The following is a 17,225-nucleotide window of genomic DNA, read 5'->3' on the forward strand; positions in this document are numbered from 1 at the left end:
ACACACACACACACACACACACACACACACACACACACACACACACATTCCTGGTAGGGAAGGTGTGAGATTTGAAATTGAAATACATCATATGGATCTGAGAGAGTTGCTTAATTCTTCTTACAGTAAGTTTCCTCCCAATTAAAATGGGGATAATAACTATTGGTCATATTGCCATGATCTTTGTGACTAACAAAAGATAGTCCAGTTGATTCAGCACAGTGAGACTAACACAGTGCTATGCAAACAGAGGCCAGGGCTTCAGAGATGAAGCTCATTTATTCCATTTATATCACAACCTGATTCTTTAAAGAAGAGAAGAAGATGGAAACTTCTAGTGGTGATGGGGGAGCCCTCAAGAAGTAGATCAATGGACATACTTACAAGGCCACTGCAGTTGCTACTGAAAAATTCTCCATTCAAGTGGAGACAACAGACCTTCTGTTTTGGATGAAAATTCATAACCCTTGTCTTCTATCAGTTTCTATGAAAGAAGAATGAAATATGACTAACCTATTTTTTTATCATTGCCAAATTAATCAAATCTTCTTTGGCCTTCTCTAATTTCCAAGAAATGGAAGGGTGAGATTGTTCTGTAAGTTAATGTTCCATTACAAAATATCCTGCAGGATAGAGCCTTTCAGAGGCCCTCTGTGGTAGGCTCCTGTCCTGTTCCCTGTTTTCTCCATTCTCTGATGTCCATTCTCTTTCCCTTTTTGAATGGGGATTGAGCATCTTAGCCAGTGTCTTAATAGCAGAACATAGAAGGGCTTGGGCAATGAGCATGAAGCAATTTCACACCAAAATTAATGTCACATGGAATCTTTTTGGAACTGTGGGAGCAGGTTAAACGCTGGGTTTGAAGTGACAGGCCATAGGAAAGTCCCCTATGTTCTTAAACGTTTGTTACAAAGGTTGAGGAATTTGAGCAAGAGAAAGTTATATCTTTATATAAAAAGAGAACAGAAACAATATTTGAGTGTAAATGAATGACACGGATGGATGAAACGTGTTGGCAAGAGGGAAGGACATTTCTTTAAAGATTGATTCCAGAGACCAACAAAAAGATTAGAAGAGTTATAATGGTTGCAGGGGTAAGTAAAACTCAAAAGAGGAAGAGGAGAAGGGAAACAGGAGGAGGAAGGAAGGAAGAGCCAGACACCCAGTGAAAATACCGTTTCCACAATTAAAGCAATATGCAGCACCAGGGAAGGTTTGGCATTCATCTTTCTATATTTATCTTTTAGTACAGTCCCTACAAAAGAGCCTCTTTGCACACAAAGCAGCTAGTTCTTGTTCCAGATGATTCAAAATATACATCAAAATAAGTATATGGTTTTCATTTTCCCAGTTGGAGCTTCACAACCTTAGGAACCCTGTGTGTTCTCTTTGGTGACTCATGGTGTCGCTGTGGAAGGGAATCCCTGCTGTACAAACTAGAGTCTAGATTTTTTTCATCTAATGTTGTATCTCAAAGAACTTCTTCAAGACAGAAGATGACAAGGCAATTCCCATTTTTCTAAATAAAAAAAAAAGTTAAAGCCATTTTGCTTTAAATCTAGAAAAATTTTGAGACTGTGAACCTTCTTATCAGTTTACTTCTGTGAGGCAGATGGAATTTATAATTGATATTATTCTCAAAGATGCTTAAGATTGAAGAAGGTAAATTATTTTCTCAAAATTACTTTGCAAGCAATTGCCAATAGTAATAAGAAGTAGCCAATCTCAGACTTGCCTATTTGTTATTTCTTAGGTTACACTTCTTTGAGAGCAAGTTAGTAAAATAATTGGCTCCACACCTGCCAACTGCACACAGTAATTAACCTCATGCTAAAACATGCCTATCATTTTAAAAATAATTTATTTAATTTTATTTTATGTGCATTAGTGTGAAGGTGCCAGATCCCTTGGAATTGGCAGTACAGATGGTTGTGAGCTGCCATGTGGGTGCTGGGAATTGAACCCCAGGTCCTTTAAGGAAGAGCAGACGGTGCTCTTAACCACTGAGCCATCTCTCCAGCCCCAAAACATGCCTGTCTTAATAACAGTGATGAATTTTAAATTGTAACATGATATGGATATTTAAATTCATGTGTCTGTGAAGGAAAGTTCCTGAAAGGAGCCTGACTCCACTGATCCTCCCGCAAGGCTGGCGAACTGAGCAGAACTGCACCGACCCAATGTTGCAGGTCCACGGCCTCGATTACAATTTCCCTTGGAGATTCTTTAGCCCCATTAATAGCCATTTTTTTTTTGCCCTGTTCTGTATTTGACCTGATATTATCATGACTAACAGGTGGAGCCTTTTGTAATGCACTAACGTATAAAAAGGCTTACAGTCAAAAGGCTGTTTTCAGAGAGTTCAGAAGTCTGCAGCAGAGATGTGTCCCTTTGCTTTATTCTACCTTGATAAAGTCTCCACCAACATTATAGATCCTTAAGTTACAACTTTATTTTGTTATTATTAAAACCTCATCAAACTCTTACCATATAGGAATATGGAATTTAAGATAACTTAAATCTGTCTCCAGGGCTATGGTCTCTCATATTTCATTTCATAATAAACTCTTCTTTATCCTTTTGGAGATGAGACTTTTCTTTGCATATACAGTGTCAGAGGTAAAATTTACCCACCTTCATCCAATGCAGTCATCAAAAAATTTAAATAAACGTAAAGCATCTGTGACCAAACTGGATCAAAATAAGCTGGGCAATTCAATACAAAATTCAGTTCAGACCACCCAGTCTCAAACTTGCTGACCATCGGAGCCATGGGGGCAGCTTTAAAAGTTGTACAAACTTAGGTCACACCCAGACTTAACAGGGCACTTTGGAGGGTTTGCAACTTTACAAACACTTCAGATGGTCAGGACACTGTTGTTTAAGGTGTAACAACTGATGTTATTCTGCTAGGACTTAAAATTACATATCTAACAAAGAAACTGGATAACATGTAATTACCCCACAGTAAGGGGAGGGAGAGAAGGCATTTTAATTCTCTTTTCCCATCAAAAAAAAAAAAAAAAGGAGGAAATCATGAAATTTGCAGGCAAGTGGTGGGATCTAGAAAAGATCATTCTGAGTGAAGTATCCCAGAAGGAGAAAGACAAACATGGTATATACTCACTTATATAGACCTACAAGATATGATAAACATAATGAAATCTACACACCTAAAGAAGATAATCAAGAAAGTGGACACAGGCGAAGGTGATTAATCCTCATTTAGAAAGACAAATGGGATGTGCATTGAATGTATGACAGGAGTCTACCACAAAAGGCATCTGAAAGACTCTACCTAGCAGTGTTTCAAAAGCAGACACTAAGACTCATAACCAAACCCTCGGCAGAGTTCAGGGAATCATATGAAAGAAGGGAAGTTAGTATGATATGGAAAGGATAGGAGCTCTACAAGGACCAAATATATCCGGGCACAGGGTCTTTTCTGAGACTGACACTCAACCAAGGATCATCTATGGATATAACCTAGAACTTCTGCTGGGATGTGGCCCATGGTAGCTCAGTAACCAAGTAGTTTTCCAAAGTAAGGGGAACACGGACTATTTCTAACAGGATCTCAAGGCCAGGCTGTTTGACACCCCCCCCCAGGGGAAGAGCAGTCTGTTAGGCCACAGAGGAGGACTTTGCAGCCAGCCCTGAAGATACCTGATAAAACAGGGTCAAATGAAAGGGGAGGATGTCCTCCCCTATCAGTGGACTTGGAAAGGGGCAGGGAGGAGACCAGGGAGGGAGTGTGGGGTTGGGGAGGGAAAGAGGGAGCGGGATACAGCTGGGACACAGAGTTAACAAAATGTAACTAAAAAGAAAAATAAAATAAAAAGAAAAAAAATGTTTGGAAATGTGTTAATATTCCTAATGCAAAAGTTAAGTTTTATAAGGATGGCTTTCAATCAGTAAATATTATGGTAATATCTTTCTTTCTCCAGCAGTAAATCCTGGAAACTTTCAGTCTTCTGGTAATACACTGGCTGTCAGACAGGCACGGATGAACCCACGCACACACATACATACATACACACACATTGTCTTTGGGGTGAATAACGTGATTATAATTATTCAACCACCTGCAAGAGCTGAGTAATGAGCTTTTGAAGGAGGAGAAGGGAGAAAAATGAGGTGTTTGTAGCTTGGTATTTGTCAAAGAGTCTTGGACCCTCTCTCTGAGACTGGAGGTGGAGTTCACCCAAAGACAGTTTAAATCTGGGGTGTCACTTCTCAGTGGTGAAATAATGTTCTAAGAATTGAGGAGCCTGTGCTGTTGTTGTAAATTCTAGAGAAGAGCCAAGTAAGGGCAGGCTTACATGCAGTGTACATAGCAATGGGCTTAAATACCACGTCAATCCATCCAACAGATGCATCTACAACCCCTTATTAACACTGTCATTATGTGGAACACCAGGGAGTGAAGGGCTGAAAGGAAACTGGCAAGTGGGTAGGTAATTACTACCATGTTATCTGTGTAAGAATTCCAGATCGTTTAGCTGGAAAAACTTGATTTTAGGAATCTTGATATTTAAATGAAATCAATGGAGGAATGGGATAAAGGCAAAACATTTGGAGAAAACAAAAACGATCACAACACTAAAATAACACACTTTGGCTTTCCACCCCCTAGGGCTAATCTACTTTACAGAAGAGCAAGCCATTCATCATGCAGTGCTGGGGTCTGTCAGAGCGGTAATGGTATAAGCAGTGGGTTTATAGATTTATAAAGATTTTCTGGAACGTTAAAAATAAAACATCCAACAACCACTCGTTTAAACAGCTATACGCCTAATTGCCTGCAGGGCTATTATTTCACATTTCTTTTCTGAAAGCATCTTCCAATTATATGCTTTATAATTAGACCATGGAGAGAATATTAAGAGAGGAAAACACTTTCTTTCAAAATATGATTTATGAGGAGACTACCTTCTATCTTAAGGTTGATTCAGAACAAATAGATAACGTGAATAACAAATTGCCGGGGTTAGAAATGGCTCATAAAACTTGACTCAGTAGTACATGCCTGTAATCTCAGCACTAGGGGAGGCAGAGGCAGGTATAAATTTGTGAGTTTGAGACCAGCCTGGTCTACAAAAAGAGTCCAGGACAGCCAAGGCTACACAGAGAAGCCCTGTCTCAGATAATAAAAGTAAGAAATAGCACATAAAACAGTACCTTATTCATTCACTAATTTAATAAAGGAAATGTGTCTAAACTGTTTTATATATAAATCTAATGCGAGGTTCCACCAGACTTTGTAATTTTTCACTAAAGTACTTATGGAAACTGCCACATACCCTTTAGAGAAGATAAAATAATACCTCCCACCTCTACAGGATGGCTATCTATCTATCTATCTATCTATCTATCTATCTATCTATCTATCTATCTATCTATTTATCTATCATCTATCTCTCCTTTCTTCTCCCTCCCTCGTTCAGATTGTATTTTATTTATATATCTGTTTTGCCTGCATGTTTGTCTGTGTAATTCACGTATACAGTGTGTGTGGAGGCCAGAATAGGCTGCTGAATCTCCTGCAGCTAGAGTTTTAGCTGGGTATGAGCTGTCATGTAGGTGCTGGGAATTGGATACTCAAAAAAAAAAAAAAAAGGTAATTAGTGCTTTTATCTGCAGAGTTATTTCTCAAGCTCCTCCCATCATGTCTTTCTTCTACATGTTAAGGGATGAGTAAAGCACGATACCACTACAAATTACGGGTGCTCTGAAAAGCTTTGTAGCACGTTCCATATGTTTTAAACTAGTCTTTCCCTCCTGGAGTAAGAGCCCTGATTCTCTATATTTGTTTTTAACCGAAACTCAACCCTACAAGTAGTTCATATCTTAATTTTCTTATGTATGTAATGCAAAGGCGAATCTATAATATTATAGGGAGGAGTTTAGTTTATCAAACCAACAATGTATATGTTAGATATCAGTAGATGTGTCAATGCCAAAAAGAAAAACAAAGAAAAAAAATGATACACTTGTGTGTTTGTGGGGGAAGACTACACTATTTCATTGTCAAAAATTTTAGAAATAGTTTAGCACAAATTCTTATGGGAAATTAACAGCATTAAAAATAATAGATACTGTAATTGTTATATCTCATTGAATTGGTCTTTTTTTATTGTATTCTTTTATATCTGATCTTAAAGTGTATTATATCTGATGTGAGTATAGGTACTCCTGTCTGCTACTGGTTTCCATTAGAATGGAATGTCTTTTTCTGTCTGTCAATATGTCTATACTGGTGAAGGAAACTTCCTGTGAGCAGCATACTGTTGGATTGGGTGACTCACTGAGTTCTTTATTTCTAAGATTATTGGACCTTATGCTCATTTTTTAAAAATCTATTCAACCTATATATTATTGTTCTTTTAAATAAATTATTCCTTTTTTATTTTTATCAACATTTTAAAAGTAACAGGCGCAAAGGCAATGCATTCTTAATTCTTTTTAACCCAGTTTGAACATGGCGCTCCATTAAAAGTTCCATGTAGGGATACAAAGTGAATAAACTGTAGTTAATATAAAAATTAAAAATTACAAAAAAAATCCGCACAAAAAATAAACAAGAAAATCATATGGTAAAAAATAAAAACAGTTTTATGTACTCATCTTCAATAAGGATTTTTATATCACTTCACAAACACTTGCTGACAGGCTTAAAACAGACTACTGTGTTTCTTTTTTATCGTGGCATATAGTGTCATGGAAGAGACACATCTCCCATAGTTTTAGGCATATAAACACTTGGTCTTCAGTTGGAGATGGTGTTTGGGAAGGTTAAAGAAGTGCTTTCTTGGTGAAGCTAGGTTGTGACTGGGGGTCAGCGGGCTTTGGGGGTTTAAGGCCTTGTCCCACAACCAGCTTGCTTTCTGTGTTTTCTGTTTGCAGTTCAAGAGGTGAGTTCTCAGCCTCCTGTTCCTGCTGCCACACTGCCACCACAGTATGGACTCTGACTCTTGACAACCATAAATAAAAATAAACTCTTTCTTCTGTAAATTGCCTCGGTCATGGTGATTTATCACAATGACAGAGAAGCATACCATGATGCACCATTTCTACACTGCCATTACTGACTTCTCTGAGTGGCTGAATGTTCATAGCTTAGTTCCACTTGCAGGGGAGTATAAAATAGAGATAGGTGTTTACGTACTGGCTTTTTGCTTCCTGGATTATAATTGCATTTTTTGTATTCTTCTAGGCCTATACTCTTGGACAGTTTGCCTAATTGGCTTAAGAATTAGTCACTTCATCTATAAAATGAGAATAACCTAGGGCTAGTTTGAATGTTAATTGAGATAATATATACAACCGACCTACTGAATACTAAATTGATAGACTGCATATTGCAAGGATAGTTTGGAAACACAGAAGGAAGGAAAAAGTTCTCATGCACAGAAAAGAATATCCTAACATAGTCCCAATTATCTTTCTTCCTAATAGAACCCAAACAGTAACAATTTACAGCTGCATGGAGAATTGATAGAAAATAGATTAAATTTTGCACATTGACCATTATAACAGACCTGAACAATTTTTGTTATCAGTAATTTATAAGGGCATGAATCTCTCCAAGGGTCTGCATGGACTTTTATTCCTACACTGTGGTATATTCCAAGCGAAACAAGGGAGAAGCAATCAGTAAACTGTGTTCAAAAGCATCGAGTCCTCTTGCCTAGTAATTAGATTACACCCACATCCTTTCTGACCTCAGACCAGCCCATCTCACCCCTATTCATGGGAGTTCAGCACTTGACTGCTAGGGGCAGAGTGCTTAGGTTTGAATTCCAGCTCTGCTTCTCACTGACTCCATGACTTAAAACTAATTACGTACTGACTTCTGTGCTTCAGCTTCAACATTTGTGAAGCAAATTACACTAGAACCTGCTTCATAAAAAATGGAATAAAAATGAGAAAATAATTGAGTAGAGGGAAGAGAGAGAAGGAATTCTCGAGACACAGAGGAGTCACAGAGAGGAGAGGACTGGCAAATAAGTCAAGGGAGCAACAAAGGTGCCCTCACTTTTAACGTGCCATTTCTGAAATGGCAATTGTCTTAGATGGGAGGGGCTGACTGCTCTTCTCTCATAAGTGCGCCAAGATCTTTACCATAGTCTAGTAGTAAAATGGTTACAACAACAATGTAGGAGTAAAAGGATAAATCTCCGTCTTTTTGAAACACCACCTAGAAAAAGAAAGCTTATAAAACTTAACTAATATTCTTCAGTTTTAAAGAAAAAAATGGCTAATACAAAAATGGGGAATTGAATGGTCTTTAATAGAAAAACAGCTAAGTTCCCATCTTCAGAAGCTAGTGATGTCTCATTCCTTATAATTCACACCTAAGAGTTTCTTCCTACAAATGAACTAAACAAAGAACCTTGGAATTACATACACTCAAGTATTAGCGAATCTGATTTTAAAATGCTATTTTCCCCCAGTATAAAGGGGAAGCCCTTGCAATTCAACAGTAGAAATAAAATTAAAAGCAAACTAACAAAAACAACTCAATGATGCCAGTAAAGGAACCAGGAACATTCTAAAGTGAAGAAGATGCAAACCAGAAGCAAAAACTGACGTCTTGGTGCCCATTCTACCAGTGTCCGCTCAGACCTGAATATGTATTCGGTATGAAGCCATCCACTGAAAGACTGTATGTTCATCTCTTCTGCCCCTAAGTATGGCTAGCTGTCTATTTATTACCAGTGAGGTGTTAATAGTGTAGCTATTGGAGACTGTGCTGACACAAAAACCTTGCATAGATTTTTCAGTCCCTTCTAGTTCTTCCTTGCCCTGTGATTACTGTAATGAAGCTGGAAGGATCACAGTGTGTGTAGTTTTGAAAAGAGTGCAGAGCACAAGTCTAGGTATGCATTCTACATGGATCTATATTTTGTTTGTCGTTCCAGTTGCACTGTGCAGATCTAAGGAATCATAGGAAGACACTAAGATGAGAGATGTGAAAACTTCTTGCAGCCAAGATCCCCCAAACTGGGACAGCACAGCAGCATCTCTGGAGAGCTCACTTCCAGATTTAGTTTCTGAGAGAATTAGCATGACTAACCTGCAATTGACATGGACTCTATATTGTGTGAGGTCCATCTTAATTCTAGTCTATATCACTGTAGGAGTCTGCCTGTACCTTTTATTATTTATAGGAAATGCAGCCATAAGCAGAACACGGAAGCACGTCTGGGACTTGAAATATAGTCATCCCATATATTTCTTTTGGAGATGAACATGCGGCCATCCACCTCAAGAGGAAACTGAACTAATGAGAGTACAGGAAGCTGTTCCAATTAAGAAGGCAGATTATAGATGTGTCCTTTGGGGGAATGGAGTAAGAGGGGTTCTGTAGAACTCCACTGTATATATAAAGAATAAATACACTCATAGATATCTATATTTTTCTAGCTTTTCCAAAGTTCGCGAATGGCTTTGTGGTACTTTTACAAAACTGTACACATCAGCTTAACTGTTAAAATAAAAATGATGCAGGAGTTGAAAGGGTTATTTGCCAAAATAAATTCCTAAAAATGGGTGTATTTTCTATGGCAATATTATCTACTTCTTAGGGACCTTCTGCTCAGACCTGAGAAATCAGGTAGTCTCTGTTTTAAATAGAGTCTACCTGCAATGATTTTGGTCTGGGTGATCCCTTGTCTCATTTGTATGATTCTGGTCTACTCCTCAATGGCATTCCTTTCTACGGCAATGGCGGTATTTTCCAATACTAATCTTATAATATGAAATACCCTACATTTTCCACTACATTATTGTCATTAGAAGCTACATTTCATATCTCTAAGAATATGTCCTCTGGAACATATAGTTCTTAGTCTTTACATTTGCTTTGTTCATTCACATGTTCACTTATTCAACTGACAACTGATTATATATCTCTTTATGACATGCCAAGTAGTGCACATGACAAAAGAGAGGAGAAAATATAAAACACACTCTGCTCATTCAGGGAATGAGTTGACCACAAATGGGCAAAGACAGTGGGACAGTAGGTAGAGCTAGTACAACATGATCAGCATAAAAATATACAGAAGATAAAAAAAAAAGAATCCTTGATTCTTCTGGAAAAAAAAATGAGAGAAGAATAATACCAGAAGGATGATCCATTGAATTCATTCTTTGCAAAAGTTAATCAGCAGGTGGTAAGTGAAAATTAGGGCAGTTGAGATTGAATGTTTGAGACCAACAAAGGTACAAGTCTAATTTTAGTTGACTACAGACTCAAGGTATGAGAAAAGACTCAAGAGGTATTAGGAGTAATGCCTGTCACCTCTACCCAGTGTTCTGAACATAGCGTGATCTAGATAGCGATTGACCGCTGTACTCGCATGTTCTGTGAACTGTGCTGCTGGCCCTGTACACACTCTCCAGCCGACCACATCTATGACATTCACAGGGCAGAAAGTTAGACTGAGTCATGGTTGTAGTTCACTGGCTCGATGTGCTTCATTTTGTCAGAAGAGGAGACTGAGCCATGGTTTCCACTAATATAATGATTCTCAGAGAACAATATGATGTTGATAAATATCAAGACCACAAGTAACTCTTTGATCAGCGTTAGAAAGCTTAACTGAATGTAAACATGGCCACTCAACATTCCAAGCAGAGAACTTTTGAGATGAAACTTGTAGTTTTCCTCAACAGGTTTATTCCCCTGTTCAATTTGAAAAAAAATCAACACTATTCTTTTTTATTTACTCTGCTTTCTCTTCGGATTATATAACCTTTTGCCTTTTACTAATGTCAACACTATATAAAGTGATGAAGGGAGGATAAGTTTTAGGCTCAAATGAGAAGAAAAAAATCTTCAAATCAAATAAAACAACACTCTGTTGTTCCTTAGAAAAGAAGAAGAAAATTGATATACAATGTTGTTATAGTTGTTCAAAAAGACATAAAGATCGGCATCAAGCATATTTATAGAATTATTTGGAAAATTTTAAGCACTATAATAATAGTATTGATTTTTTTTCCAGAGATATTCTGAGAGATTAAATATTGTGCTTGAGAAAGAAGGAAATTACATTCCAAATGGTAAATAAAAACTAATTTTCTACATTAGGAATTTTCTAGCTTCAACTTCCAAACATATTTTCCTAAGCACCACATCTTGCCAAGAGTTCTCTGCTTTCTCTTTTCTCTCTTTGTTGGGAAAGTTCCTATTGTATTTTCTGAGTCTATGTTCTATCAGTTCAATTCAGGCAGAGCCTACAGTACAGGGAACAAGAAGACCCAGTCCCAACACACAGATCAGGATCCAGGCAAGAAAAAAAAAAGAGTTGCTTTCATACCTTCAATAGGTTTTGGTACAAAATGAGAGGAGGGTTTAGTTTTCTTCACTCTGTTCCCCTTCATGATTTGACCTTCTTTGTTGAGTCCTAGAAACCATGCACGGCCTGACTCCTGCTGGCGATACAGGGTTGAAGAATAGATCACATAGTAGTTTTCAAACACAGACTCCTTAAATTTGCATTCTGGAGTAAAAACATCCTGCAGAAAAGAACACAGTAAGAGATAAAGGAGTTAGTAATGACTTAGCAGTGCCTACATCCAGCCAGTATGAAACACATGTCCAGTGTTCAGAGCGAGTCAGAAGACGATGCACACAGTGTCAGTTGGCAACCATACGGGGAGTCATTGTGCAAAATCAGAACCCAAGATTAGTTTTTTTTGTTTTTTGTTTTTTTTTTTACAATCAGCTTTGAGTCCAGAGAAAACAACTTCTCAGATAAGGTCATTCACTGGAGGCTCTGGCCTTGGATGGGTCTAAAACTTTATTTAGCACAATGTTTTATAAATCGAAATGTTTGGTCAGTCCTCATTTTAGTGGTCCTTAGCGTAGACTTAAAGCAGTAGAACTTATCCCTAGGAACCATAATCAGAAGGGAACCACAGACAATATAGACACACCAGATGTTTCTGAAGGGAATAGACAATATACACAAAAACCTATTACCCCGTGAAAGCTTGTTCCCTGATCTCATCGCTGTGTTACTACTTTGCTTTATGCCTGTAACTTCCCCCTTTAACTCATTTAAAACATGGTATATTTAATAATCAAAACTTTAGATAAAACAACCTTAGGAGTGGGCAGGAGGAGAGAACACCAATGTTCAATAATCCTCAATGAAACACAGGATGACACTGTTTCTCCAGCAAGAAACCTTAAGAACATTTACTTCCGCCCCATCACTTTAGTGAGAAGACCAAACATGCTTGCCATAGCGACTCTTTGTCACTGCACACTGGGATGTTTTCAATGTGAGACCTCACAATGCAGCACATTTACACAGAAAACTCTATAAATGATGACCACACTGGAAAAAAGCTGGTGGGAACCATGTCCTTGAGGTGACGCTCCTGAATCTTAGAGAGGGCTAAGAGACAAACAAGTGGGAGGCTAGTGAAGGTTGTCAGTGCTAAGAAGAACAACAGAGTCAACTAACCTGGGCCCAGGAATCCTGCAGAGGCTGAAGCACTAACCAAGGCCCATGTCTGGACTGAATCTAGGTCCCCTACACATATTTACCCAATGGGCATATAGTTCCCTAATAAGGGGAGCGGGGGCTGTTACTGACATGGACCCTGTTACATGCTTTTCCATCACTTCTCCCTGGTAGGGTTGCCTTTCCAGGCCACTATGGAAAAGAATGTGCTTAGTCCTGCTGCAACTTGAAGTGCTGGGGTGAACTAGTGGGGAGGGGCTTTCCTGAGGGCTAGAGGAGAGGGAAGGGAGAGTGGGACCAGGAGAAGAGGAGGATGGGAACTGTGACTGAGATGTAAAGTGAACATCTAAATAAAAAAAAGTTAAAAGGAAAAAAAAAGGAATCTGCTTCATACACAAATTTAAAAAAAGGGGGAGATCCTTTTATTTGAAATGAATCTCACATTACTGACCAAATAATGCCACTGAGAAGGTGGAAATTCACTAACAATAGTAATAGTACATTAAAACTAAAAGTGAGAATTTTTGAAGTATTATTTGTTCTAATTTTTTTTTTCCTGAGAACATGGGAAATAATCAGGTATGAGAAACTATTTAATATGATGGTGATAGAAACTATGTAGTAAAAAGTGTTAATAATGATGAGAATGTGAAAAAACTGTTACTCTCATTTATTGCTGGTGGGAGCACAAAATGGTGTCATAGCTGAGAAAATAGACTGACGTTTTCCCAAAAGAATAAACATACAGCTAGCAATGATCAAAACATTCGACTCTAGCTATGTATCTACAGGAAGTGAAACCGTGTCTATAAGGAAGTTTATACATAAATTTTGACAGTAGTATTGGTTACAGAAACAACTCAAGTATCTATGAGTAGATCAACAAAGTGTGGCTTTGTATAATGTATCATACAAAGTATTACTGTATTATGTATTACTGTTCATTGATAAGAGGAATGGGATCCTGACTTATGTTACAATACAAATGAGCCTTTAAACGCATTATGATAAATGGAACACAAGATCATTAGGCTACACGGTGCAAATGCTACCTGTTATTTGATTCCATTTATATGAAATATTACAGCAAGGTTTATGATATTGCATATAATGAGCAAACAATTTCAGAGATGGAAAGTAATGTATGTTGAGTGCTACCACTGAGTTGGAATAAAGGAGAGAATGACTGCTTCCCTGGAGAGATGGAAACGAGTCTGAATTCTATAGTTCCTATATTTGTGTAACTGTATAGAAATACTAAAATCCACCAAACTGTAACTCTTTAAATGTGGATTTTATTGTGTATAAATTATATTTTTTAAAAAAACAGAGATGCAGAGTGGCTGGAGAAGACAAGGGGAAACAATAAAGCCATATTAAAGAATATTGCCAATACCTGGCAGCACTGATCTTATCAATGTGTGCTTTTTCTGACATCATGCCCATAATAAGAAGAAGGAATTAAGCCATTGCCAAGTATAGGAATTAGAGAAGTACATATTCAGTCTGTTAAAAGTATCATTAGGATAGACATCGGAAGTGGGAGAAGACAGGGAACAGGACAGGAGACTACCACAGAGGGCCTCTGAAAGACTCTGCCCAGCAGGGTATCAAAGCAGATGCTGAGGCTCATAGCCAAACTTCTGGAGATAGTTAAAAAAAAAAGATTTGATACAAATGGACACAAATTATAAACCTTCAAGAGCCTCCTGTTAACACTATCCTTATGAGAAAAAGCTTGCATTTTGTTCTTTTGACACATATTACTGTGTTGTCTAGCATCCAGAAACCTATGCACAATACTTGAAACAAAATATATAGTCCTTTACAAGTCTCTGACCAAGACTTGAACAATCACACACATTCAGATGGGTTGTAAGATTATTCAATGACTGTCCACATCGACACCGCGTTTTGTGTGCAGTAAAGACAGTCATTCTGGGAGCCAAAGGAGCCAAGACCCTAGAGTGCTTTGACTAATATTCGAAACAGAGCCCAGGGTTGTGTAAAGGAGGAATTTTTCCTCTTGAAAATTCACATTGCAACTTGTGAATTCATATCTCTGTGACCCCGAGCTCCTTGCATAATGTGGCCATTACAGTAAAGTCTATCCACACACTTTTTTTTTGAAGAAATAGAACCTCTCTACTCATGCATCATGTTTGTAGAAGAGGTAAGAGCTCATGCTACAACCCAGTCCACTACTTTTTTTTTTAACAATGATTCCTTTAGTATAACATAAATGACTTCAATGTAATAAGAATGGGTCAATATTGTTCTGAAATAAATATTTATCAGTTTGCTGTGTTTTGGTTCCAGCACTTTATAAGCCTAGGAGAAGCTCCTTTGGCCCTCTAGACATTTCTCCAGCCAAGGCTCTCTTTCAAAAGGTCAGAACATTCACCCACCTTGATCCAGATGATAAATGAATACTGAATCATTATTCAAGTCCATGATGTGCTCACCTAGAACCCCTGCCAAGGTCATCCCATCCTGTCTCATTCCAGTTTGACCCTGAGGAATTCTAGATTCACACCTTCAGAGTTGTATGTGGCACTTGGATTCTCCCCCACTTCAGATGTATTCCTGACTCCCTTCTTTCCACTTAGAGTTCTGATCCACATGGTTTCTGGCTTCCTAGATGGGAGTTGATGAGTATTTCCTTCTTGGCCATGCTCTAGTTGTGGTGACGCATGCAGTAATTAGTCTCACTTAAATGCAGTTTCTTGGAAGATGCACATACCATGACGATTAAGGATGTGAAAATTCAGAAATTCTAATGAACACATGGAAAAATGCTATATTTTTCCATGGGTTACAACATTGATAATGACCTCATCACATGCCAGGTCCCCACCACACTGCACTTCCGCAGTCATGGCCATGACACTCTCTCAACTCCTCTGTTGTACACATCCATGAAGGATGCTATTCACAGTTCCATTAGGTGATGCTGAACTCTCCCTGCTCTGTTTCTCAGAGCATTTTTATATTTCTTCCAATATTTAATGTGTTGTCTGTGCCATCATGGTTTGTCCACCTCCCATATACTCACTGTGCTGTCCCAGAGCACATTTTTTTAAGTCCCAGCACATTTAGCACTCATTTTATTCTTGTTGAAACAAATAGTAAAAATATTATACACCAGGGAAACAGTCATGATAATGTATAACAATATAGAAAAATGATTGACAGAACAGAGTAGGTTGTATTATCTCAAACATACAAAATTTTATATTGATTTAAAAACTTTGTTTTCTTATCTATAAATGAAAAGACAATTTTCATATGAAAATGTTATGAAATTTAGTAAAATAAAATGTGTTACTTTCTAAAATCTTTCTCCTTTCATACTGAAGATTTTCCTTCTAAATTTGCTAACAGAATTACTTCTGCAAACACATTTTCATTGTATACATGTATGTATAGCTACTTGAAACAGCAAATTAATGGGAAGAATCAGGAGCCAGATACCATTAATGTTCTGCCCAGATACAGTCTCCAGACTCCAATGATGGAGTGCAGTTACTAAAACCCAAGACATGGATGCTGAGGTAGAAATTTACTTCCCCAGCCTCCTGCAACAAACAAACGTTTAGAGACTGCAAGAGAGTGCCAAGTGACTATCTGAATCCATGTAAAGATATGAAACTTCTTATGAAATATTGTTGGACAATCCCAGCACTCATGAAGCTGAGGGAGGAGGATTGGTGAGAGTTCAAGGCTAGATGAATGGAGGGAGGAGAACAACAGATCTTTTATCAGAGAAATGTAGACTTCAATGCACGGAATATACGTTTAAAACAAAACATTTCTCTTATTTGAATGTTGACTATTTCGTTTATTTGATTTCTCAAGATTCCAGTGGGCTCTATGATTCCCCTCTAGGAATCTCAAAGTTTATTTTAAGTCTTGGATTTCAAAAATGCAACGGTTTTCTCCTGTGATAACTGAGTAAAAAAAAGGCTTTGTATTAGAAGCAATATGTAACCATAGGTATGGCATACTGTAGAGGTAACTCCATTCATTACTTTTCTTTTGCTATCACCAGAGAGAAGAATTGCAGCAGCAACCATTGGGGAAGGAACATCTGAGAGCTCACTTCTCCAATCACACAGTCTGCTCCCACTCCCACCCCCACCGCGTGACACGCTTTCTCTGCGAAGGGCCATACCTCCTAAACCTACCCAAACCATGCCACCAACTGTGAAGCAACTAGTCAAATGCCTGAGAACATGGGGTCCACCATGTCATTCACACAACCTCAGGTGTGTCCTGTCACCCAGCTCCAGACCTTGGCAGGCTCACTCATTAGGTTTAAAGAGTTTCCCGGAAGTGACTGCAGTGTTCGGAGAGTGACTGTAGTGAGGAAGGAATTCAATTCAAGAATTTGCTGCTGCCTCCAAGGTGTAGGCCAGAGGAACATGGCTGGGATGTGCTGTGCACAGAACACCTGAGCTACAGGGTGACTAGAATGCTGCTATCAAGTACCACAGACACCACAGATTCTTTTTATTGTTTTTTTAAGCATTGAAGGGAAAGTAAGAGTATTAAAAAAAAAAAAAAAAAAAAGCAAATGAATGCTGGGAAAGTGCAGTACTCCGCAGGTGGGAACAGACTCAGACCTGACATTGTATCCCTAAGAGTGCTGTACACCTACACCTCACAGATGTGCTCCGAGCTGGCGCAGTCAGGGCTGCTGGTGCTGTCACATTAGCCACTTTCATTTCAATAGCCTGA

General features: G+C 38.2%; 1 protein-coding gene across 2 annotated transcripts in view; it reads right to left on the reverse strand.

The window, feature by feature from the left end:
- Window positions 1-17,225, reverse strand: part of Fgf12 (fibroblast growth factor 12) — a 558,915-nt gene that overhangs the window by 16,421 nt on the left and 525,269 nt on the right. For both annotated transcript variants that reach the window (XM_055624928.1, XM_055624927.1), the window contains one exon: window positions 11,331-11,529. In XM_055624928.1, the coding sequence (XP_055480903.1) occupies window positions 11,331-11,529 (199 nt within the window). The remainder of the gene's footprint in view (window positions 1-11,330; window positions 11,530-17,225) is intronic.

Source organism: Psammomys obesus, unplaced genomic scaffold (genome assembly GCF_907164565.1).
Source record: "Psammomys obesus unplaced genomic scaffold, mPsaObe1.curated_primary_1811, whole genome shotgun sequence".
Classification (NCBI taxonomy): domain Eukaryota; kingdom Metazoa; phylum Chordata; class Mammalia; order Rodentia; family Muridae; genus Psammomys; species Psammomys obesus.